General features: G+C 32.2%; 4 protein-coding genes across 8 annotated transcripts; 2 read left to right on the top strand and 2 right to left on the bottom strand.

Annotated features, from left to right (window-relative positions):
• The first annotated feature begins 4,008 nt into the window (after positions 1-4,008).
• LOC146911441 (GDSL esterase/lipase At1g54790-like) lies at positions 4,009-7,550 on the top strand. Of its 2 annotated transcripts, none has more exons than XM_085724779.1 (5): positions 4,009-4,601; positions 5,944-6,147; positions 6,236-6,402; positions 6,516-6,786; positions 7,078-7,550. In XM_085724779.1, exons 1-5 carry the CDS (start codon positions 4,352-4,354, stop codon positions 7,344-7,346), a joined length of 1,161 nt encoding a protein of 386 aa, XP_085580905.1. In that variant the 5' UTR covers positions 4,009-4,351; the 3' UTR covers positions 7,347-7,550. The 2 variants fall into 2 exon arrangements, with proteins under 2 accessions (XP_085580905.1, XP_085580906.1); XM_085724780.1 differs by having other exon boundaries at positions 4,220-5,855.
• A 504-nt stretch (positions 7,551-8,054) lies between these two features.
• Positions 8,055-12,264, top strand: LOC146911440 (S-adenosyl-L-methionine-dependent methyltransferases superfamily protein). The gene is made up of 10 exons (XM_085724781.1): positions 8,055-8,170; positions 8,264-8,333; positions 8,425-8,550; positions 8,659-8,722; positions 9,094-9,181; positions 9,625-9,709; positions 9,971-10,027; positions 10,838-10,951; positions 11,458-11,528; positions 11,644-12,264. The coding sequence occupies exons 1-10, from the start codon at positions 8,067-8,069 to the stop codon at positions 12,068-12,070; spliced, it is 1,206 nt and encodes a 401-aa protein (XP_085580907.1). The 5' UTR covers positions 8,055-8,066; the 3' UTR covers positions 12,071-12,264.
• A 1,556-nt stretch (positions 12,265-13,820) lies between these two features.
• Positions 13,821-18,483, bottom strand: LOC146911439 (uncharacterized). Of its 4 annotated transcripts, none has more exons than XR_015018207.1 (3): positions 18,345-18,483; positions 15,043-18,193; positions 13,821-14,437 (listed from the first exon to the last, which is right to left on the bottom strand). XR_015018207.1 is itself a non-coding variant. In XM_085724777.1 (2 exons), the coding sequence occupies exon 2, from the start codon at positions 18,142-18,144 to the stop codon at positions 15,151-15,153; it is 2,994 nt and encodes a 997-aa protein (XP_085580903.1). In that variant the 5' UTR covers positions 18,145-18,193; positions 18,330-18,456; the 3' UTR covers positions 14,928-15,150. The 4 variants fall into 4 exon arrangements, 1 of the variants encoding a protein (XP_085580903.1); XR_015018205.1 differs by having other exon boundaries at positions 15,028-18,193; positions 18,330-18,456; XR_015018206.1 differs by having other exon boundaries at positions 18,330-18,456.
• A 3,134-nt stretch (positions 18,484-21,617) lies between these two features.
• On the bottom strand, positions 21,618-23,327 carry LOC146911438 (transcription factor bHLH96-like). The gene is made up of 3 exons (XM_085725934.1): positions 22,652-23,327; positions 22,078-22,482; positions 21,618-21,912 (listed from the first exon to the last, which is right to left on the bottom strand). The coding sequence occupies exons 1-3, from the start codon at positions 23,153-23,155 to the stop codon at positions 21,808-21,810; spliced, it is 1,014 nt and encodes a 337-aa protein (XP_085582060.1). The 5' UTR covers positions 23,156-23,327; the 3' UTR covers positions 21,618-21,807.
• Positions 23,328-25,587: the final 2,260 nt, after the last annotated feature.

The raw sequence follows: 25,587 nt of genomic DNA, 5'->3' as shown, positions 1-25,587 counted from the left end.
TTTCCTTGTAATAATAACCGGAGGGTGTACCTAAAACAGAGCATTAATACTATTCTTCATGGACTCATGATCATGGATAAACAAGTTCATCATCTCCAAAAAAAAAAAAAATTAACTTAATAAAAAGGACTCAAATTCTACAATTATCAAAACTAAAACTAATACTTATCTCAACGAAAATCAACTTGATTGACTTTATTATTAGTTGAAAAAAAAATATTAAATGAAATCGATTACACTGATTTAAGAAAATGTCTAAAAAATAAAATTTGATCTAAACTTAATAATTTCATTTAAATATTTTCTAGCCTTTAAAAGATAATAGCGGATGTAGCGAGTTGAAACTTCAAATTGAAAATACAAATATTTTAACTTAAAATAAGACACTTGAACAAAAATAAATTAAGAATCGACTATTTTTTTGAACAAGCATTAAGAATCTACTATTGAATTAAGACTATGTTTGGTATCACAGTGAAAATGTCATAATCAAACATACTAAATTGTGTGATGGCTATATTATGTGTGGCTATATACAAATGATATATTAATGTATACCACTTGTTTGATTCTAGATTGGCAAGAACACGTGCAAATGTAGAATCAAACACACACTTTATGCAAACGCACATTGATTTCAGTCGCGACATAACAATTTTTTATTTTGCTAAAATCACAACGCAGCCGTAATTGAAGCGACATTGTTGAATTGGCAATGATTTTCCACAATATCAAGTATAGCAATGAGACTACAATAGTTGTTACGACCACTGCTTAAAACCCTTATTGAGATTATAACAAACTTTCATCATTGATTGAAATGAAGAGGTTTTGGACATTAATTCTTCATGAGATCCATCTAATTTTATTTATGGAAGTACTTTATTTCTTTTCTTCGTGCTTGTTAAAACCATCTCCTCTGCCTTATCAACAATGTTTCTGCACAAATTATTCTTTTCTTCAACATGTTGTGTTTGAGGATAAAGACAATTATCACCAAATAAATTTTGAGATTTTAGAAGCTCATTGCTTGTTACACCTACACATGGTGTCACAGCCCGAACCATTCTGTCTGCTCTAGTGGATCTAGAACCTCTTTGTGCAACATTTGATTTTGGCACCCCAATTGAGCTTGAACCGTAATTTGAAGATCTCCCTAAAGTCACTGTCTTCAATGCTTGTGCAGACAGTACTTTCATGATGAAATCATAGAGCTTATAGCATATGCTCACATGTTCAAGATGCAAATCTTTTTGATCCATTTGCTTGAGTTTTACTAATGAGATTGAAAAAGAAAATGTGAATGGGTGATGCGGTGTGTCAATGAGGAGTAGATGATTAATCCCACAGCTTGCTATAAGAATAGACAAGTTTAAACTTGCAAGTAAGTGAAATATTGGAATCCTTTGCAAGAGATTCTTTGCTTTTCTTTGAAGGGATGTTTAGCTCCAAAAATTTGCGGTCTTTTTTAAATAGTTGCGTCATTTATTTTGAAAAATTCAAGGCAAAGGGTACTTTGTAAGTCTTTACCTCCCATACTCATTAAGATTTGAATTTTTTTAAAGTTTGATATGTTATGAAATTAACAGAACAATGTGATTAAATTTCATTGAGATTTAACATGACAAATAACATGATTTTATATGATATCATATTTCAATTCTATTTTATAATAACCTATTTAAATATTAAAAAAAAACTAATATAGGTTAATGAACTCAAATTATTCAAAAAAGTTTGGCAAATTTATACTTTAATACAAGTACAAAATCTAATATAACAATAATAATAAAAATATTTTTATAAAAAAAAATAGTAACAAAGTTATTCATATTACTTAAGCAGGTTGTTAGATTTAATTTTTAATTATTTATATTTTTTTATAAAACTCTTTTGAAGAAGATGATATGGATGAAGGTTTGAATAACAAAGGTTGACGAAGATGAATAACTATGATTTTAGTTGGCATTTTTATTTTTAATTAAAATTAATAAAAAAATATAATTTGTGATTTGGGCTTGGCACCTCAATAACAAAATAGGCACATAATTAATAAACTTATTAAAAGGACATAATTTTTTTTTTAAAACAAAGATAAAATAAGATAAATGACCTCTTTGAAGGCTTTTGTCGGCTGTCATTTAATTTAGGGTTAATTATGTTTCTAGTCCCTATAAAATAGCGACCTTGTAAGTTTAGTCCCTACTTAATTTTAATAGCATTTTTAGTCCCTAATTTTGTTTTTCTGCACTGAGTATTAGTCTCTACTCAATTCAAATTTGTTTAATTTATGCTTAAACTCTTAAATTTTTGAACAATTTTTTGCAGACATGTTTAGAACATTACTAAAAGTTCGTCCGCAAAAAATTATCGCAAAATTTGATTTCTACATCCAGATTTTATTACTTTTTATCTTTAACTTTTGTCGTTTTAAAAAATTCATATTTAATTCATTTCATGTCAGAAAATTCTAAATTTTAGTAAACGAACCTTTCATAGTGTTCTAATCTTGTCTCAAAAAAATCGTTCAAAAATTTAAGAGTTTAAGGATAATTAATCAAACTTTGTTTTAGCAGGGACTAAAATTATAAGTAAATTTTTTTTTATAGGGACTAAAAATGCTATTAAAATTAAGTAGGGACTAAACTTACAAGGTCGCTATTTTATAGGGACTAGAAACATAATTAACCCTTTAATTTATTTCTTCAATTTTCTTGTTCTCTTTCCTTCTAAACTCTCAAATAAAATGTAAAAATATTTAAACAATTTATTGAACCTTTACAAAACACTACAATATTTTTTTTTTGAATTTTGCCATATTAAAGAGATGCGTTAAATATATTTTTGATCCCTATAAAATTGGGACCTTTTAAGTTTTTTTTTTTTTTGAGAAAAGGGACCTTTTAAGTTTAGTCCTTACTTAATTTTAATAGTACTTTTAGTCCCTAAAAAAAATTTGGTATTCAGTATTAGTCCCTCCTCAATTCAAATTTGTTTAATTTATGCTTAAACTCTTGAGTTTTTTAACAAGTTTTTGCTGACGTGTTAAGAACATTACTAAAAGATTCTCTGCAAAAAATTGTCTCAAAATTTGATTTCTACGTCCAGATTTTGTTAATTCTTTAACTTCAGCCGTTTTAAAAATTCATATTTTATTCGTTTTATGTTAGAAAAAATTAAATTTTAGTAAATGAACCTTTCACAGTGTTCTAAACTTATGTCAAAAAAATCGTTCAAAAATTTGAGAGTTTAAGGATAATTAAACAAACTTTGTTGTAACAAGGACTAAAATTAGAAGTATTTTTTTTTTGTAGGCACTAAAAAAACCTATTAAAATTAAGTAAGGACTAAACTTAGAAGTTCCCAATTTTATAGGAACCAAAAACATATTTAACTTAGAAGTTCCCAATTTTATAGGAACCAAAAACATATTTAACAAGAGATTATTCTTTTTCGGATGAATGGTAGGGGGCAAGGCCCCTTATTATTAAAGAGAGAGAAATGATATTTTGACAATCACTTTTTGACAACTTTTGGACAATTTTCTCTCTCATACTCACATGATATTGTTATCCTCTCTCTTCCTTTTTCTCTCTCCATTGTTTTTGACCAATAAGAAGAGAGAAAAACAAGGTTGTCAACAAAGTTGTCATCAAATAGATGTCAAAATATCATTACTCTTAAAGAGATTTTGTACTACGGAGAAATATAAAGTCTTCCTTCCTTTTCCTTTTATTTTAAAGTCCTCTCCTTCTCTTCCAAAAGTCCCAACCATAACCTAAAAGCTGAGAGTGTAACATAAGAATGCTATGTGAAGCAATACGATCACGTGGAGATGCAAGTCAAGACACAAGCGTGCAATCCGTCAAGAAAAATTCATCTTCTTGCTTGTGTAATAGTGCTTAAGAGATAGATTAGTAATTTTTTAGGGTACAGCTCAAAAGGACAAATTTTAGTGCTACACCAGTCTATGTGTATATTAAGAGAAAGATTTGTCCTCAAGTACTCAACTAGCTTGCATTAATTAATATCTTTATTCAAAACGACAAGGAACTTTTTTCTTATGTGATTCAGTTGCTTTTCCACCATCTCAAAGCAAGGTTTTCCTTGTTTAGATGTTGTTCTTTCTTTGAAACTTCACGTTAGCTATTTTTTTTTTTTTTTGAGGGCGAAACTTCACGTTAGCTATTAAAAGCAACTCCTTGAGCATCATATTCATATATAGTATAGTATAAATATAAAAGGCATAGAATTATTTACCATCAAAAAAAGTAAGTTGGTACGTATCCGCCACTTAATTTGGTTGATAGTTGGTACTTCCAACTCATCTCATACTTTCAAACTAAGGGCCATGGCGGGTGATTCCAAGAATAATAATGTGCTTATTATTATTCATGTTGTGTTATTTTGCACATGTTTGGAAGTGGCAAATTCAGTTGAGTTCAATTTTCCAGCAGTTTTCAACTTAGGTGATTCAAATTCGGACACAGGTGAACTTACAGTTGGGTTGGGCTTTCAGCTTGTTCCACCTTATGGACAGAACTACTTCAAAACTCCAAATGGAAGGGCATGTGATGGCCGTCTCATTGTTGACTTCCTAAGTATAATTTTTATTTTATATTTATCACTTTAAATTATAGTTTTTAAACTTCATAAATAACTATTTATCTGCCTTTTATAGATTATTAATATTAATTGTGAGTTAATAATTATAAATATAAAGGTTTAAATAACTTTGTTTTTTTTAAAATAAAGGTTTAAATATTGTTTTCCAGTAAAAGAAATATGTTTTTTGTCCTTGCAACTTTTTTTTTTCTTCTTTTTGGCCCTCTGTGTATCTTTTAGTTCCTGAAATATATTTTACATTGTAATTGACTTCATATGTAGAACATTTGATTTTAGTCCTTCCAAACATAATGACTAAAATGAATATTACACACATTATAAATTGGTAAATTTCAACATGAACAAATTTTACAAGGACTAAAAAACATCAAGGACCAATACTTTCAATTTGATTGGGCTAGTTTAACTTCTTACAAAAAATTGTATATTTGCAAGAATTAATGTATTTTTTTTACAGGACTAAAAGTAAATATGTTCCTTAAAAAATAAAAAATAAAAGTAAAATGTATTTGTAGGACCAAAAACATATTTAAATAAGATATAAATAAATTTGTAAATATGATTTATGATATAATATTATGGTGTAATTTGATACATGTAGCTGATCCTACTTAATGGAATAAAACTTGGTTGTTGTTGTGTAATCAACAATGCTTTTCTAAATATCATAACATAAATAAGGACATATGATAGGAGTTTAGGTAAGTATAATAATTTGGACAAAGGAATCTTGGTTCTCTCTAGATCAGGTTTTAAAAGTGAGTCATGCGACAAGGTGAGACCATCCAAATAGTGCAATGTTGTTGAATCAATAAACTTATAACAATGACTTGCTTGCACTACAAGTATGACCCACCAAACATACAAAGAAACATCAATTGTTAGATAGAAAAATAATGGATAGCTAACTGTACAGCAGATCTATGTTTCAAAAACAAGCAAACCCTGGAAGGCTTAAAACACATACTTGCAGTAACAAATAATCAATTAATTAGCCATGGCCACCATCATATGTATAATTTGCATAATCACTACCATATTCTTATTACCTTGTGCCGAATCCATCCATTTAGATTTTCCAGCAGTTTTCAACTTTGGTGATTCAAATTCTGACACCGGCACCCTTGTTACCGCTGGTTTTGAAAGCCTTTACCCACCAAATGGACACACTTACTTTCATCTACCGTCAGGGAGATACTCTGATGGCCGTCTCATCATTGATTTTCTTAGTAACAACTAAATCTCCGTAAATTAAAAAGTTTGCATTTTTTCTGCTTTTCATTTTCCTAATGATGTTGTCTTGGTTGTTGTTTGCAGTGGATGCATTGGATTTGCCATTCTTAAATGCATATTTGGATTCATTGGGTTTGCCAAATTTTAGGAAAGGTTGTAACTTTGCAGCAGCTGGTTCAACTATCCTTCCAGCCACTGCATCATCCCTCTGCCCTTTCTCCTTTGGGATTCAGGTGTCTCAGTTCCTCAAGTTCAAAGCTCGCGCTCTTGAATTGCTTGCAGGAAAAGGTATCTTCTACCACTAATTTAGTTTTGAATTTTTTAACAGAACAACTTTTTTTGCTGCAAATCTCATTCACTCTTTCAAGCATTTCAGGTAGAAAATTCGATAAGTATGTCCCGAGCGAAGATATTTTTGAGAAAGGATTATACATGTTTGACATTGGCCAGAATGATCTTGCTGGTGCATTTTATTCAAAAACTTTGGACCAAGTACTTGCCTCCATTCCAACAATTCTTTTAGAATTTGAATCTGGAATTAAGGTTGGTGTCAAATCATCTGCTTTCATTTTGTTTATTTTTGGCATAATACTATTCAAATATATTAAAACGATTAACATAAAAGAATTCTCATTCTTTGTTTTATTGTTTGATAGAGACTATATGATGAGGGGGCTAGATATTTCTGGATACACAATACAGGTCCTCTGGGATGCTTGGCTCAGAATGTAGCCAAATTTGGAACTGATCCATCAAAGCTTGATGAACTAGGATGCGTTAGTGGGCATAACCAAGCTGCTAAAACCTTTAACCTACAACTTCATGCTCTGTGTAGTAAATTGCAGGGTCAATATCCAGATTCAAATGTCACATATGTTGATATCTTCACTATAAAATCAAACCTCATTGCAAATTATTCTAGATACGGTTAGTAACTTGGCATATTACATTTATCTTTTTCACGGGTTTTTCCTTTAGAGTTTGTATTATGATTTTATACATATACATCGTCGGTGTAAAGATTTTTATGTTGTCAATAAATTATAATCATCACATTTGATTTTAATCATAACTGCTTCTAAAGTCACACACGTATGATTGATTGTGATTTGTTGACACGATAAAACTTTTTTACACGAAGAGTGCATCAAAATTAAACTCTTTGTATAAATAACTTTTCCAAGAGTTGTTAAATTTGTAATATTTATATATTTGCAGGGTTTGAACAACCTATTATGGCATGTTGTGGATATGGAGGTCCACCATTGAACTATGACAGTAGAGTGACTTGTGGGAACACAAAGACCTTCAATGGAACCACAATTACAGCAAAAGGTTGTAATGACAGTTCTGAGTATATCAACTGGGATGGAATTCATTACACTGAGACTGCAAATCAATATGTTGCATCACAGATTCTCACTGGAAAATACTCTGACCCTCCTTTCTCAGACAAAATGCCATTCCTTCTCAAGCTCAAGTTCTAAATAATTTGTTTAGTGTTTTAGCGAAATTGATTTTATTCTTTATGTGCTTGTATTGTATGGTGAAAGCAATATCAGATTGTATCTTTGAATGACAGTCAAGTACTTGTTACGAAATCACTAATGTCAAATTGACATGGTAACATTGTCCGTGTGATGATGTTAAAGAATTTGTACATTAATACATTCAGGAGGCTTCATGGTTCACATGTCTATGATAAGGACATTTATGTTCTATTTTTAATTTCTTTTCCTTCAAAATCTATGCATGGAAAATGCCTGATAGGAATACAGAGCGGTGACAATAGATTAGAGAGTCTAATGTACTCTGCAAATATCATATGATAGGAATACAGAATCGCAAGTGAAAACTCGCGTGTTATTATTCTATCTATAGTAACATGAGAACGGTCATAACTACACACTAGGCGTTTAATGATTAAGAAGAAAGTTAATATTGATTTCCTTAAAAGTTAAAAGCAATCAACCACAATGTTAAAGAAGTTTAAATAGTGGAATTCTCTAACTAGTAACTAGTAACTAACTACTACTATTGACAAAAAAACTACTCACAGACAGAACCAAGGAGGGTGGGAAAAGAAATTCTCAAATTTAAAGGAGGCCCATATGATGTTGAGACAACATGAGCCCAAATTTGAAGTGATGTGGAAACGCCGCCGTAATAACTAACGTTGAACCAAAATCGCGGTGGAGTTTGGAAGCATGGCTACGGAGCAAGCACTGGATCCCTCTCTCCCTTGTTGCCGGTATCTTCTCTCTGCTATTCTAGCTATGGAACCTTCCGACTGCTTAATCTCCCATTCCAAGTACACTTTCTCTCTTCTCTTTCTGCTTTCGTTAACAAATATATTTATTTAACTGCCTGCATTTTAAGCTTAGTTTATGCAATTTCAATTTAGGGCGTGCGGTGAAGGCTCAATTACGGAACAAGTTCAACAATTCATCTTAGACCATTGTCTTTCCACACCTGTAAATTTCAATTATCTTCTATACTTTGTGTTTTTCATTTTCCATATGATTGTTAAAATCTTTCAATTACTTCTAATCTTAATGCATGCAGACTGATTTTTATGCACCTTACTTGAAGAATTTTCTTAAGAAGCTTATCACTCAAGTTGAGTCTGATCATGGCTCCGTCTTGGACCAATTTTACCAACTCTATGCTCAATACGTTACATCATTTCAGGTTTATTCTATCAACTTTCTTTAACCTTCCCTTTTTCTAGCTGCCACATGCTTGCTTGGTTATAGTTTTGAGATTTTTCTTTTTCCCTTTTTTTTCTTTCCCTAATAGGATGATAATTTAGACAAAAGAGATTCAAGAATCTGCAAAAGAATTTCATTTCTTTTTCCTCATGGTAAATCATTATTAGATTATGTTTCTCTATTTAATTATTACTCCCTCCATTCCATGTCTTTGGTAGTTTAAGGTTTTTATACACATATTATTAAGAAATCATTTAGTTGATGTATATTTGTATTAAAATTGAATTACCCTTAATTTTACCAATAATTGTTTTACAAATTGTCATTTTCCAATGCAAAGAGCATTAATACTTTAAGCGTTTAGTTAGAAAATAAATGTCAATTATATCGTAGATTTCCAAAACACCATTTGTGTTTTAAAAAAAAAAAATTATGCTAAAATAAAATCACCAAAGATTTTGGAGTGGAGGGAGTTTAACTTAGATCGTTTGGCTTACCTTTTGTTGGTAAATTGTATTGCTAGGTTGCTCTGAACTACAAACATGTTTGCACTCAAGTGTGCTGAATTTTCCATTACAGTGCTCTATAAACATGCTTGAAGGTGATACTGGGTAAGCTCGTATTTAATATCTAAAAAAGCTTTTCATTTAGTATACAGCATTTCAGGGTTGTCATCTTTCTGCTGATTGTGAATTTGTTGAGTGTGAGGGTAGTTTCCCCATACAACGCTTGTTTGTTTGTTTGTTTGTTTGTGTATTGTAATGTTTGATTGTTGGTTTCTATCTTTAAATCCTGCTTGTCTGGTGTTTTGAGTTTAACATGCATGCAGCAGTCAGTAGACTAAATGATAATATGTACTCTAGCTTCTCAGGAATACATCTTATATGAATGAATTCAACAATGCTAATTGTTTGAACATTTGCTGGGATCTCTTTGTAGTTTGTTTCTAATATTTCTTCTCCTAAATATGCAGATGCCATGTGTGTGTTGGTATACTTATAAGTTGTGAAGCTCACACTACCTTCTGAAAGTTAGTTTTGGTTTGGTTGTGCAGATGCTCAATATGGCCATCAAGTCTGTTTTTGTCCGAGTTAATACTTTCTCATCCAGAAATATTTTCTAATAAAGTGTGCTTTGAGGTAAGTTATGTTTTTAGGAGTTTGTTGAATCTTGTAGCCCTTTTAAAATTAACGAATCATGAATAGTCTTTGCATGTGACAGTTATGTGTTTATCTCCACGTACTAGAGAAGCTCTTAGAAGCGATTTTGTCCTTTGCAAACTGTTATTGTTGAAACTTTCATGTCTATTCGTAAACGTTTAGTATTTCATTTATTGCACTAAAACGGGCTTTCAGCTGTTCTTATTATACCATGTTGCACTTACGTACAGTTTGAAACAGATTGGCTCTGGAGTTGGCTTAGTTGGATTGTGTCTAGCTCATGTGAAAGCTTCTAAGGTATAGCAAACAATACCTGATGACTCTTCTGTGTAAAACGTATTGAACACAAAGGCAATTATGCTCTTAAACTATGTTTGCTTTATTATGCTTTAGAACAAAGTGAGAATTAAAGGAGTGAAAGGTGCACTGGATTTTTTATATGCCTGATATTTTTTTTTTTTTACGTTAAAAATAATTTCATTAACGAAAGTCTGGCAATAAATCAAATGCCAAGACCGCAGAAATACAAGGCGGAGTTTCTTCGACCCATATACAGTCTAAATTCTTAAGAGCATATTTAGCTAAATAATGAGCAGCTTGGTTGGCTTCACGCCTAACATGCAAAAAATTTAAACTACGAAAACTACCCTTAAAACTAATGCAATCTCGAATAATAGAGCCAACATAGTTGGAAGATTGTTGGTGAGTATTCAATGCTGAAACCACATTAGAAGCATCTGATTCTGCTATAAGATTCAGAAAAGACATGTCTTTTGCAAATTCCAAACCCTTCCGCATAGCTAAGGCTTCTGCAACCTCTGAATCTGGTAATGAAAAAACTTGCCAAGAACTAGCACCAACCACAACACCTTCATTATCTCTCACCACAACACCAATACCCCACTTATCACCCTCTATCGGACCTGCTGCGTCAACATTAAGCTTATAGAAACCACTAAAAGGAGGTGTCCAATGAACATCAGATATTGGCAAAGTTGGACCTCCACTTAATGTTTCCACCAACACCGTACTAGTATGCCTGATATTTGGTGATACTATTGTAGTTAAATCTAGTCAACAATGAATAGTTCCAGTGTTTTTTAACAGGTGATACTAAGTGATGGTGACCTTTCAACTTTAGCTAACATGAAGTTTAATTTGGAGTTGAACAACCTAAATGTTGAAACTGGCACGGCACAAAGAAATGAAGATACAAGCGCGGTGAGTCTTTGCTTGCATAGACTGGGTTTGGGTTTTTGTTTTTGTATTCATAAAATTCAATACTCTCTCAGCATTCATCTCTCAATTTGTGAATCATACTTACCATTTTGCTAAATTGTAAATAAATATTTCTAGTGTTTAGTTCTTGAGTTGTCTACTCGTCTTTCTGCAGAGCATTGATGCACTTACTCTACTTTTTAACCTCATCCCCATATCATACTGTCAGTAGTTTATACTCTAGTGGGTAGCTCTTACTATGATTGTGGATTTTTTCATGGAAGATCAACTTTCATCTTTTTGACATTTTAATTTCTCCTTTTGTTCAGATTCTGTATCTATGTTGATAAACAAATATAAATATTAAATTCAATGATATCTGGTGTAGATTGGATCTGCATCATTTTAAGCAATGCATGTGCACTTGTATAGTCATTGAGGAAAAGATAATCTGAATTGTATGTGTCATTGTTCTACTACTGTATGATGTGCTTTGATTTACATATCAGGTAAAATGCTTGTATCTGCCATGGGAATCTGCATCAGAAAGCCAACTACAAGATATCATGCCCGATGTTATGTGAGAATTGAACTTTAAATTGTTGTATATCCTTTGGAACAAAGCATTGTTTCTTATACTGTTCTTTAACATTTATGCAGATGTCATTTTTATTATATTAATATTATTATTTCAGTTTGGGTGCAGATGTGATATATGATCCAGTTTGCCTGCCACATCTTGTTCGTGTAATTACGATTCTTTTGAACCAGAGGAATATGGATTCAATTAGCAAAGGCCTCTCTCCAAAATGTGAACTTGAAAATGGTGAAAATTATTGTAAAGGCGCTAATGAGGGATCTGAGGGTAGATACAAATCAGTTAACAATGATGGTTGTAATGGCCAGCCAAAGGAAGCACCGGTGGCTTATATTGCATGTGTTATTCGGAATATTGAAACTTTCAACTATTTTCTTTCTCTTGGGGATCAGGCTAACCTTTATATTGAGGACCTAACTGAATCACTGAAGCCAATGGTTCTCCTCCCTTACATGCAGTCATACAATCAAGCTGATATAAAACTATTGTGCATCACTTGCAGTCGTAAAATCATACTACAATAAGGATCTTCGACATCGTGAGTAGATTGAAAAATATAGGCCATGTGTAGTTATTAAGTCAAAGATTCGCTAAGAATAGAAACTAATGATTTTAAATCATAAATAAATTGGTGTTGAGTTGTAAAACTAATGTCTGTGTTTCTCCTTGTTTATTAATAGGACTATATTATTCACTATTCAGCAGTACTTTTACTCAATTTTCTGTTCAATTGCTCTGGTTTCTTTAGCATTTTACACAATTGGTTCGGTTTGGATTTTTCTTCAAATTGTATCAGTTCCAAAGAAAAGCGGTGTACTTTTAATTGCTAATGCTAAGAGGAGGATGATAAATTCAATTGTGGCATTAGTTAATCTTAAAAGCTAAGCCACTTGTTTCGTGTGGACATTCACATTCACTTTGTTTCCTTCAATTGTTGGTGCTTTCTTTTTTCTGCTTTTATTTGCCTGTTTGGTTCCACATTGAACACCATCATCAGACGCACCTTGAGTTACAAAAATGTGATTCCAAAAGTTATTAACATGTTTGGGTTCCAAGTTTAAGAATCGATTCAATTGATATCGATTCAATTGATGAAAATTGATTATACTTGAAGCTTTCCTAGTTTCTGAGTATGATCAGAATGGATTCTATAACAAAGCAAATTTGTCCCTTTCAACAACATGGCAATTTACAGTAGCCAGTGTCTGGTGTTATCTGGATCAAGTGTTGGACCCAGCTTAAGATTTGTTTTATGTCACACCTTTAACTGATAAACCTATGTCAAATCAACAGAAACATGAGAGAAAGTAACACACTTATATGTTCGTTAAGGAATCACCAATAGCATATTCTAGCGCTCTCTATACTTGACCATACAACAACATTGACTATGACCTTCCAATAGTTGTAGCCCTCCATGCAAAAACAACGACGAAAAATTTAATGGTTGTAATTAAGACTATACAACCAAAGACCGGTTTCATATCCAGACTATACAACCAAAGACCGGTTTCATATTATGTTTGTAACTCAAGTCCCTAACTTGTCTCCTTCCTACCAATTTTACTCGTATTGAATCAAGTAATTGGACTCGAGTGGTTAATAAGTAAAATTCATGGAAGAAAAACTCCTTTATTTACGCCAGAGTTTTAAGACTTAATAATACTTCAGTTTTGTTAAGTCAACATTTCACAATCACATATGAAAAGTTAAATTTACTATTAAATTAATAAATACTGTCAAATCATTAAAACAAGTCTAATTTACCAGTTCTTTTGATCTCATTACAGTTGAAATTTGTCCATGAAAAAACATATTATTTCCATTCTTATCCAGAAAAAGATAGATTGGTCGATTATGTTCAAGTACCAACCCACCAATTTGACTTATAACTAAACTCATAAATAGTTTAAGATTTGTTCAAGTTTGTCTCTACCTTTTAATTTCTTAGCATGCCATTTTCATTTCTGAAATCTAAACTCACGCTAAACAGCTTAAGTTTATACATCATTAATTTATCGTTTATCATTTGTATGTAATTTGTATACATCAGTGATACTATTTCAGAGGCATTCGCATTCGACGAGTAGTATTATAATTTGTTCAAAGAAATTTTTATTATTGTAATTTTAATGTATCCAGTACTAAATTTAACGCACATGCTAAATATTCTAGATAAGTTTAGTATGAGTGTTACAAAGTTCTTATAACAAGTGGGATGCGAGAAATTACATCACACCTGTTATAAGAGCTTGTGGAATTTTCAGACCAATCAACATAGATCATCCTTAATTAATCCAAGAAACCAAATGATAATATTGAGATCACTAAACAAAATTGTAGTTGGTAACACTTGTAGTTGGTAACACAAGAAAGCAAAAGACATTGATTCTTACCCAACGACGAAAAAAGAGTGGCCACCAGATTAACGTTTTATATTGTGGTATCATTGTTTTGCAGATATAATTTCAATGAATCCTTTAGATGTAACATTGATTATTGACCAGCCAACAGCCGGTGTTCTTTTCGTTGACTTGATAGGAAAATTGAGCTTGTATATTCCTCTTAGTTGATGTTTGTCAGCAAGGTGAAATGGAACGTCCGACTAGAGTAATGAGATTCCATTAATGGTAGCTCGAGTGTGACTTTGATCTTCACTTGCAGAGCAGCGAAACCATTAAAATGTTAGCGTCATTTATATTGATCAAGTTGTACCAAAAAGATTCTTGAGGGTTAGGATGAGGTTCACTAGCACATGTGTTTAGCCTGCTCAACATCATTATGTAGAAATTAATACAAAATAGCAAATGTTTTCAATCAAAGATTGGAGAGAACAATGGTTTGTATGAATTCCACTGTAAAAGCCTCTATAGCTGCTCTTTGACGTCACTCTGCAACAAAAAGCATATATCTGAACAATAAGGATTTATTCAAATTCGACCAATATTGCATAATAACCAATTGTTGCTCAAAAAAAAAAAAAAAAAAAAAAAAAAAAAAACCAATTGGTTTGTAAAATCATCAAGAACAAAATTAATTTCTCAATTCAAATTTTACATTTCATCTTACAATGTAAGTTGTCATTTAATTTTGGCAAAAACTTCCAACTCAGAGCAAGCCACAAAATGTTAACCGGAGTATGAATTGAAATCATTAGGTCAAATAAATAAATAAAAAAGACTTCAATGATTGACTCTTCACATATGTTGGTGATTTTTTTTTCCTCACTATTGCATGTTCAAGTTGTTAGAGTAAATCATACCAGTAAATTTCATGAAAGTCAACAAGCCCAATAAAATAAAACACTAGTAAAGTTGTTACTTGTGAGACAACATGTAATGGTTCCTAAAATTGATAATGGGATAAAATGATAATTGTGAATTGATTGTGAAATGAAAGGTAAAATTGATAGATTAGTACTCAATTAAAATTGATGTTCTTAGTACATAGAAGAGAGAAAAACAGAGATAGAAGAAATTACTCTACTAGAGAGTACCAAAGGGAGAGAGGAGAGACTTTCATCATTTTTCTTCATAATCCTTAATGATCATCCTTTCCCTATTTATGCACAATCACTAGCCACATGTCCACTTACTTCAACCAATTACATTTTGCCAAGTGTATTTTCACATGTGCTAGTTTGAATCATAACATTACTTCCCCCATTAAAATCAACCTTGTCCTCAAGGTTGAAGCTAAGGCAATGCTTTGGGAAATAGTAGGCTTCCAAGTTAAGTGAACCTTCCCAATGAACAACACAAAATCCACCCGGATCCCATTGGGCGAATTGTAAGGATCCCTTTTTAAGGACTAAACAGCCAGTGATCATTTTAACAACAACAAGTGGATTGCACTCAAAGTATATGTGTTCTTGCACATGCTTTTTAAGTACTAAATTGGAGTATGGCTCATGATCATTAATGGCTCTGCTTATGGATGTAGCTAACTGTAAAATTCCCACCAGCAATTTCAACACATTGAAGATGCAGACAACCCAATTACTCACAATATCAGATTCTTTGTTATTGAACAACACCAATGAAATAACCTTCCACCAGTTGTCTTCATATGGTAAATGATACCATTGCAATGAACATGTAGACGCCTCATAAAGAAAATCTTGAAATCCTATATACTCAAAAGTGGATAAGGACACAAACCTACAACTCTCATAGAGCCAATCAGCAAGCAGAGACCATATGTAATTCATACTAACTTCAGTAAGCAGCCTTGCAAGACCAACTTGATCAGGATAGAACACCAAATAAAATTCCTCTAAAATTTCTGCAAGATCTTTTACATCACTACCAACATAGACAAGCAAATTTTGGTATTCTTTTCCCACCAACAATTCCAACATCACCTCATTGTTTGAGATATCCAAAACTGATAAAGGTTTGCAGTCCCTTGCCATCTTTGTTGTATAATCTAGAAGTAGATGTGCCCAGTTCGGAAAAGAACTAACAACTATGTTGTGTTGCAATTGAAAGAGAACCACCAACCTTGACATTTGCTGAAAATTAAGTTGATCACAAATTAAGGCTGGTTGAAATAGGAGATGAGCAATTGTGCAGATGTTTGAATAATGTGTCCGAAGTTCAGTAGAAAATATTTCATGGCATCCATATGGAAAACGAGCATCTTGAAAAATTGTAGCCATGCTGCCACCAATTATATAAGCTGGGAGCACAAAGACATAGTTTTCCACATCCATGTGCTCATATGTTGAATATGCATTGTGATTACCCAATTGAAACATCTCTATAAAGAGGCATGAAGCTAACTTATGCATACAAATTCTAGCACAACCATCCATTAAAACAGTCCAGGTCAGAATAGTTTGTGTTGGAAAAATGTGAAACATGTTGCATGCATCATTACTACCTCCCCGTTTAGCACAAAGAACAATAATAATGCTTCCAATAACACCACTAAACTCATAGTGACTTACGATTACCACTATAGGAGGCACAACCTGAATTATCTCATGATTTTTCATTAGTGAATTAAGACACTCAATAAAAACTTCCATGACATTTGAATTGCGGTAAAGTTGCTTATCCTTCACAATGACATTTAATATAGCAAACCCAGTAGCAGGACAAATTCCATTTGCACTAAAGCCATACCTGTTTTCTACTAGAGATTTGAGATCAGGTGGTTTTGCCGGCAGTCGCAATGTAAGCTCTGGAACAAGCCAAATCCCAAGACCATTAGCATAAGAATTCGAGTTTCGCACCATCGGAATTTCAACTCGGTCTGGTGGCTTTAGCGGTGGTAAAAGCATGGCGAGTTCCCATGTCACCTTAAATTCCGCAGTCACCTTTTGAATACTACGACATGGCAATTTCAGCGGCGGCAGCATCGATTTTGGAATGTTTAACGAGACACGAGCAAATTTTCTCAAATTGATCACTGGAAGAGCAAATTGATCCCATGACAATTTCTCAAAATGAGGGATCCATGTAGCTCTAATTGAAAGAGAGATTATAGCCCTAAACCTTTGAGTCAAACCAGGATCCATCATCGAAGTTCCTAATCTATTTGACAAAGCATCATAGGATAGAAATTCTTTCTCATTCAACCTACCAGTTGTTATACACATACAGAACAAGGAATTTAAACACTCAAGCATATTTGACATTTCAGCAAATACCTGGCATGCAGTCCTAATGTTCCAAAATTTGGAATTCAATTCAAGAACAAAGGCACTATTTCCCAAAACGCAGGTGGGTTTAAGAGGATAACATAATGCAATAAACAGATCCATCACTCTGTACTTGCAATCAGGCGGTTCCTGAGGTGGTGGAGAGCTTCCCACGGCTTCATGGGTCCAATCTAGTGGTTCCGGCAGCAGCGACAATGTCACGAGATGATTTCCCCCAGGGTCGAAAAGAGAAATGAAGTGGAGTGGTAGCATTGCGGAGATGGGTGTCGTATTTATCTTCACTGACGATGATAGAGTAATCGAAGCAACAATCAGTTCATCCTCCAAATAATCAGTGCCATCGAAGGGAGCAAGATGGCGTGGAAGTAGGCAATCTTTAATCAGAAGGGAATCAGAAGAAGGAAAACGAAAATTCTCTTGGAGAGGAATTATCGTTGCTAACTCTTGCGGTTTGCTATCACCCAAGGATTTCGGATTCTCAATAAGCTCATCTGTTGATGTTGTTGTTGCGTCTGGTAGATAAACATTTCCGCCATTGACGACCTTTGTCAGAGGCACTTCCATCTCGTCCGTTAATAAAAGGAACGCGTCCCAAGCTTTGAGAACATTGGTCAACTCCTCAGAACTGTTATCAAGCTTCGTCAATGGTGAAGATTCTTGATCCGGTTCCTCTTCGTCGTCGACTATCGGCAAGATGCAGCGATCTTCAGGCTTAAAACGCCATAGAAGTGAAATAGTAAACATGTTCCAATCCACCCCGGGATGACGAGGAGTCCACCAATTCAACCATTTAAGAGCAGAACCACTCATTGCTGTTGCAGCAAGCGCCATCTTCTCCTTCTCTGATATGCCTCGTACCTTGCAGAATTTGTCAACACAAAGCACCCAAAAGTAAGCATCGTAACTTCCATCAAACACTAACAACTCCATTGTTTAAGAGGGTATGAGATCAATAATGAAAGCACCAATGTAATGGTTCCTAAAATTGATAATGGGATAAAATGATAATTGTGAATTGATTGTGAAATGAAAGGTAAAATTGATAGATTAGAACTCAATTAAAATTGATGTTCTTAGTACATAGAAGAGAGAAAAACAGAGATAGAAGAAATTACTCTACTAGAGAGTACCAAAGGGAGAGAGGAGAGACTTTCATCATTTTTCTTCATAATCATTAATGATCATCCTTTCCCTATTTATGCACAATCACTAGCCACATGTCCACTTACTTCAACCAATTACATTTTGCCAAGTGTATTTTCACATGTGCTAGTTTGAATCATAACACAACATCGATGGTGGTGGCGTCTAATTCACGGATGGATATTCATTAGAGTTTCAGAGTATTCATGGACATAGGAGTCTTCCGTGCTAGGAAATACCTCCAAGCCATTACCTGCATATAGAAATAAAATTAGAGGATCGTCTCATCTTAGAGCTAATAACAAGGCAACAATAACTATTAGTGCAAGTTATGCTTAATTACCATCCATAATATCTAATAAACACAAATCTAAAAAAACAGTGGATGTAAAGAAAATAGAACTACCGTGAGAGTGTGGAGAAAGGAATGAAAATTGGAGGTGTACCCAAGAACCATGGGAGTATCAACACAGATTGCAACCGCTAGAATATACTCCCTCCGTTTCAAAATGAGTGTCGCTTTAGACAAAAAAATTTGTTTCAAAATGAGTGTCGCTTTCAGTTTCCAATGCAATAATAACTTTTTCTTTTCAATTGTACCCTCCAATTAATACTCTGCACACTACTTCCAAAGTATTACTTTTAAAACTAACCAATAGTTAATAAGGATAATTTGGTAAAATAATCATTCTTTTTCTCTTAATCATTGCATTTTTTAATATGTGTGTAAACACCTAAAACGACACTCATTTTGAAACGGATGGAGTATTTGCAAGCATGGAAATGTTTACGCGCTAGAGTATCAATGTGCATTGTAGAAGTAAAAAAAAATAAAAAAAATATTGTTTTTCTGACATTGAAAACTTCACAATGACACAAGTAAAATACTTAAATGCCCCTAACGGTAATTAACTACCGTTGAGGACCCGGCGGTAGTTAACTACCGCTGGACACCAGCGGTAGTTAACTATTGCTGAATTCATTTTTATTCAGCCTATGTACCTTTGCCAGTACCATTCCTTTTCTCTGTCTTCTTTTCTTCTTCCTTTTACGCTTAGATCTGGAAATAAAACAACTTCAACAAATTCAGTAATCAACAACTCCTCCTTGTACAGTTAAGATACAATTTGTGGAAAAGAATATGAGCTATGTTATTTGTGATTCAATTGGAAAACAATCAAAACAGATCTGTGATTGAAGCAACAACTCCTTCTTTTTTTTTTCAATCTCAATCATGGAAATAAGGAATTGGAATTCAATCTCAGCAACATTTATATAATTTCATCTCTAGTTTTCACAACATCAATCTTTCAGCTTTAATTTTTTTTTTAAGAAGTTCAACAATAAAAATTAGAACTGCAAAATTGAAGAAGGTTTTGTGTGGCTTTTACAAGAAATCAGCCCAAACTATATAACTCCTTATTTCTTATCCCAATTCATGATTTTGCAGTTTCTTATTCATGGTGATTTATGGAGGAAAAATAATTGAAGCATGGTGAGTTATGGAAATAAGGAATAACGAATACGCATGAATAGAAGAATTGAATTCAGCGGTAGTTAACTACCGCCGGGTACTCAACAGTAGTTAACTACCGTCGAATGCATTTAAGTATTTTACTTGTGTCATTGTGAAGTTTTCAATGTCAAAAAAGCAACTTTCAAAAAAAAAATATTAGGCCCCCAAATTTTGGAGACCCGGTTTGATTGAGCTGTTTGCACCTCCTAGGATCCGGCCCTGGATTGTAGATGCATACATATTTTTTCTTTCGCAAACTCTTATGTTTAGTTTACTATGAAACAAACTAATGAAATTTCTCATTTATTAGTTAGGGCGGCCACATCTTATATTAGTCTCCATACTTTCACTGATGTGTCCACTTATATATGTACTATTATGATTATTGAAATGAACCAAGTTATTTCCCACACACACATTTTTATGACTCCAATCATCGTGTATTTGATTTTGATGACTCGAATCATTCAATAAAAAACTTGTCAAATGAAAAAATTAACCTTTGACAGTCTTCACTTTTAGCAATTATTCAAAGTTTAATACTATACATTACTATCTTACTCACTTTTTTTCAATACATCTCAATATAAATTATGGATAACCTCAATAGATAGATCTGATACCATATTGAATTTTTTATTTTAAGTCTTATTCATCTTTAGAAAATTGAATCTGTAAGGATTAGTTGGACCTAATATAAAAATTTAATATTTTTAGAATTTGAAATAGGCATAACTCCACTCTACAAGCCGGCGTACAAGGTGAGGATTGGACTCAGAATATCCTTATTATTTGACTTACCATGGGCATAACTTTGTTTTTTCATCCGGGTATTCCTCTGCTAACATTCAAGTTCAACGTCTGGATGCAGCCATTAATTTTACCTCTTAATCATTTAAATTTTGTAATAGTTGCTCAAAATATTACAGATGTTCATACAGCCAGAAAGTGAAAAAGAAAAGGCTAAGGAAGAATGAATATAAATACATATTTATCATCTCTGTTTTTGAAAATTATGTGAAAATAGCATTTCGTAAAAAAGAATTACTTCATACAATATAGGTACACTCAAGGACATTTATTTGTATAATTAGTTAAGTCATCTTGATAATGGTGATGATTAAGGATGAAACACTTTCTCTTTGTAACATAAAATTGTTGGGAAACTAGGAAGTAAAAATATCCACACAGGTGGAAACACACATGATCAAAAAGAAATAAAAGATAGCAAAATTAATGAGTGACAATACATGTTTGCATCCACAATATCAAAACAAAATATTTTTTATTTCTTAATTTGCAAGTTTTATGGAAAAATTACAAACTCTATCACACAATTTTTGTATACTCCCTCAAGACTTGCAACTTCTCAAACCCTGATCAATACAAAAAAATAATGTCATGACAAGTAAAATTTAAATTAACTCTTCATTTTTATAATAAAATAATTGTTTACTTTTTCTACTATCCAAAATTCAATGTGGGATTTGAACTAATATCCACTTTTTTATAACAAAACTCACAATGCATGTAAAGAACTGTTATCAATTCTAAACTTGTGCTTAACAACCAAATATAAGGGCTAATTAGTATCCTGCAAATTCCTAAAATCAATTTTACATAAAAAGTTGATTTTAAGATATTCTCAATTTGAGATTAAGATGGCCTACCACAATAAAAACAAGGTGGGAAAAATTGACTCAACACTCTCCACCCTGACCCCCCATAGACAGATTTAGAATGATCAAAAGTAGCTTACTAGAAAATCAAATAATATAAGACACAATCATTAGATTAACAAATATTAAACAGCCTATGCAATAAGTAGGTACATCTTGAGAGAGGAAATTAATAAGAGAGAAAATAGTATTCTCCATAATCAAGAGATCTTAAAGTTAAAAAAAAAAGGGACAAAATTAGTTAAAGTTTAGATCTTAATTCAATATATTGATTGATGACTCTTGTTGAATTCTTTCCAACATTTGGTATACAGCTGCAGCTATCTCATCCACTGATCCAAGCTTGCAATCATCTTCAACCTACAAATTACAAAATAAAATTCAACAACACACATTCATTAATTTCACTTTAAGTGCTTACAATAATTTAGGAAGCAAAGAAATTCAAGAGAAAGCTAAAAAGTGGTTAGAATTTGGAAAGTGGAAGAAAAAAAAAAAAACATGACAGGGACCACAGACAATTACCTTAACGCTGATAGAATAGAAGACAAATTCATCAGCTGTAGTGACATTAAGGTGCAAGATTGTGAGACACAATCCATGCAAACTAGAAACCATCTTCAAGAGCTGTTTTGGTCTTTTCTTTGTTCTTACTTTGAGGTTTGCATGGCTTTCAACCATTGTCACTTCAATATCAGCAATATTGCGAGATTGAACCTCACCACCTATTTTCTCAATTTCACCCATTTTTGTCTCAGAACTCTCACACACACTGTCACTTGTTGAGTATTGTGGAAAGGTGAAAAATTCAGAAAAGGGCTTGTTTTTATTTTCCTCTTTTTGTTTCTGAACACCACCAAGAAATTGTAGCTTCTGCTCAAGCTTCTTAACAAAGTTAATAGCACCCCCAATAATTGATGCTTGATCACCCTGCAAAATTCATCAATCAAAACACAAAACTCATTTTTAAATTGAAATTGCGGCTGCAAGAGAAACGATTCTAAGGTCTCTTGCAACCGCAATTTCTGCATTTTGCCTCAATATAAAGGTTTGCAGCAAAAATGTGATCGTAACCGCAATTTAAAAGTAATAGAAGTACCCTTTGGACGTAAGATTCAGGCATGAGAGATCTAAGACCAGAGAGATATTCATTCATTTGCTTTCTCCTGTTGCGTTCTACAGCAATGTGAGTCATTCTCTGATTCTCAATTTCTTCTTTATTCTTACTTGTTTTGACTCTGCGTTTCTTGGAACGAGAACGAGTTGAAATTGAACTATCTAAAGATGGATTTGACACTTCATCCATTTGTGGCAACAATGATTGTGGTGGTGGTGGTGAAGAAGATGAACAATTGTTACTCCAATTTCCATAAGCATAATTCTCTGTTTGTTGGTTCTTGATGAGAAAAGTAGAAATAGAATCTTGTTCTTGATTTTGAAGGTTGAAGTTGGTGTAGTCAAAGTTTGCTTCAGAATCTGTTAACAGGTTGTAATTGTAATGGTCTTTGTTGAATCCATAGGTGAAAGGGTCTTGTGGATATAGTAGAGTTGGTTCTAGTGCCATGGATCTCTCTCTTTCTCTATTTTCCTCTGGTAAACACATGTGAATGAAGAAGAGAAAGATGAAAAAAGCCAATTGCGTTTTCTTCAAGAGTGATTTTTAGCTTATAAAAAGGGTTTTTTTCAGTTTAGGTGAAGACACAATTTGGACAGTGATTTGCACGTGAAATGAAATATAGTTCTAGTGTGGAAGTTTAGAACAAGTATATGGAACACAGTTTATTTGTACATATCTATTTAATCTAAGAGCAATGCTATATCTCTAGAAAAATAACATCAAGAATTCTTCAAGAATAAAGAGTAGACAATCACAATGCACTATTTGCCACAATTCAAGGAGGTGTGGCTGAAAAATAGGAAGTGGACAAATAAATCATCCAATTAAAATTTGCCAACTGTGTCTTAAAAAATTCTTGAAGCTATTTTTCTTGAGAAGTACTACCTCCGTCCCTAATTATAGGAGCCTTTTGCAAAAATTACTGAGATTAAGAAAGTTGGTTGTAGTATTAAATTTGTATATAATTACTATTGTTTTTACAATTTTATCCTTAAGAGAGAGTTAATTTATGTTTTCAACATAATATTTATTGTTGATTGAAGAAAAAGATGCAAAATAAATAAGGGTATGTTGGTAAAGAAATAATCAATGTACTTGGAAATACTAAAGGGGTCTTATAAAAGGGGACAAAATTTTTTTTCAAAAGGGTCTTATAATTAGGGATGGAGGTAGTAGCATTTTCCTTAATGAAATCACAATGTTGTTTTTTTATGTTAGTTTCAAAATATTTTACTTAATGCAGTTTGGTTAGGTGCATGTGCAAAAAAAATAGTACACCATTGACGGATGAAAATTAATTTTTATTTTATTCTATTTAATTAATTAATTAATTGGTGACTCACACATGACTAAAATGACATATCATTAGCCATATGTCAATTTAATCAATTCTCTTTTAACACAGCAGAATGTAACATCAACAATTTTATAAGATAAAATTCTACCGAAGACTAAAAGTTGCAAAATTGTATACGTTTATAATGGAATAAAAATGTAGAGGGGTAAACTAGATTATTTCATTTTTCAAGCATGAAAACTATATTTAATATTGTTTTTTTTACAAGTATATTTAATTTTGTTATATTCATATAATTGAATTCAAATCTATAACCTCTATTTAAGTTGGAAGAGGTCTCTAAGCATATGATCCAAGTGTTCTTGGGTAGAAAAGCACCATTAGTCCTATCAAATCTATAAAAAAATTCTATGAATAAAATGGTATTTTTTGACCTATATGTCACTTCACATGGTATTTTAGCTTCAATATGTTTTTCTTTTCCTACAAAAACACAGAAGTTATATATTCCGGTCTTTATAATTATTTTTACTTCTGATCCATGTAGTATCAAAATTGTTGGTTTCAATTTGGGTGATTATATTGGACATCCCGTAATATCTCAACATACATCTAATTTTTATTTTCTTTTTGTCTCACTCTTTTCTTCTCACAACACTTATATTTTACATTTATCATATCACTATCTTTATTTTGTTTCTCTTTCAAAGAATCTATGAGTATATTCAAAGATGATTTTCCCTTTTATTGTTTTCTCTTCGTTGCATAAACATTGATATGACCAATAGAAGTATATGTGTCGTCTAATATGCAGATTTCTAATGTCATGTTACCACTTCTATGCGGTATTTTGTAGTAGCCACGTCAGCGTGTCTAATTGGTAAATGCCAACGAGATAAGAGCATCTCTAAATGTTAAGTACAACTTGGAGAAGAAAAGGTGAGGGACAAAAATAAATAAAAAATCAACGGTAAAAAAAAAAGGTGATGACAAAAATAGGGTCAACGTATGTCCTAAAGAAGTAGAAAAGAAAATTTTTGTGTTGAAAAGAGTATTTTTTTTGAAAGATTGAAAAGAGTATTTTTAGAGGGTGTTTCTACGATACACTTGTAAATTGAAGTGTATCGATGGATTAATTTTTAAATCAATAAATTAATGATTATTTTTATGAAATAAAGAGTTATTGGTAACTTTTATATTTTCTTAAATATCATTTGATAAGAAAAAAACTTCATTTCATTGTTTATAATCATACTGAGTATTTTACATTTAATCTAAAAAATGATTAGTTTTTGCTATATAAGTTATAAAAATTTAGAAAAATTAAATTTTACTTCGTCGACATTTTTGGTGATTAATATTTAACTATTCTAATTGTAATTGATAGAAAATATTTTCTTAAAAAAAATATTTAACTATTAATTTAAAAGATGAGTGTACCATAAAAAATTTCATTATCAAAACTTATAGAGTTACACTACATAATTTCCAAGATATTATTATTATTATTATTATTACTAGCGAAAAGACGAACACTCGTGTCCGTCTTTTCGCTCATTTTATTGCGCAAACATTTGAAAATTATGAACGACGTTTTTGTTAATGAAATTTTGATTTTGAT

This window comes from Medicago sativa, chromosome 7 (genome assembly GCF_051527215.1).
Source record: "Medicago sativa cultivar Bolivia chromosome 7, Bolivia_mono, whole genome shotgun sequence".
NCBI lineage: Eukaryota > Viridiplantae > Streptophyta > Magnoliopsida > Fabales > Fabaceae > Medicago > Medicago sativa.
This window is presented reverse-complemented; position numbering and strand designations above follow the sequence as displayed.

Bases quoted from the DNA above. Each gene is read 5' to 3' on its own strand.
- LOC146911441 (XM_085724779.1), top strand. From the start codon at position 4,352: ATGGCGGGTGATTCCAAGAATAATAATGTGCTTATTATTATTCATGTT. The intron at 6,148-6,235 runs GTATCTTCTACC...CAAGCATTTCAG, and splicing joins TGAATTGCTTGCAGGAAAAG to GTAGAAAATTCGATAAGTAT. The intron at 6,787-7,077 runs GTTAGTAACTTG...ATATATTTGCAG, and splicing joins TGCAAATTATTCTAGATACG to GGTTTGAACAACCTATTATG.
- LOC146911440 (XM_085724781.1), top strand. From the start codon at position 8,067: ATGGCTACGGAGCAAGCACTGGATCCCTCTCTCCCTTGTTGCCGGTAT. The intron at 8,723-9,093 runs GTAAATCATTAT...TTGTATTGCTAG, and splicing joins TTCATTTCTTTTTCCTCATG to GTTGCTCTGAACTACAAACA. The intron at 9,710-9,970 runs GTAAGTTATGTT...AGTTTGAAACAG, and splicing joins CTAATAAAGTGTGCTTTGAG to ATTGGCTCTGGAGTTGGCTT.
- LOC146911439 (XM_085724777.1), bottom strand. From the start codon at position 18,144: ATGGAGTTGTTAGTGTTTGATGGAAGTTACGATGCTTACTTTTGGGTG.
- LOC146911438 (XM_085725934.1), bottom strand. From the start codon at position 23,155: ATGTGTTTACCAGAGGAAAATAGAGAAAGAGAGAGATCCATGGCACTA. The intron at 22,483-22,651 runs GTACTTCTATTA...TGAATTTTGCAG, and splicing joins CTGAATCTTACGTCCAAAGG to GGTGATCAAGCATCAATTAT. The intron at 21,913-22,077 runs GTAATTGTCTGT...TGTAATTTGTAG, and splicing joins TCTATTCTATCAGCGTTAAG to GTTGAAGATGATTGCAAGCT.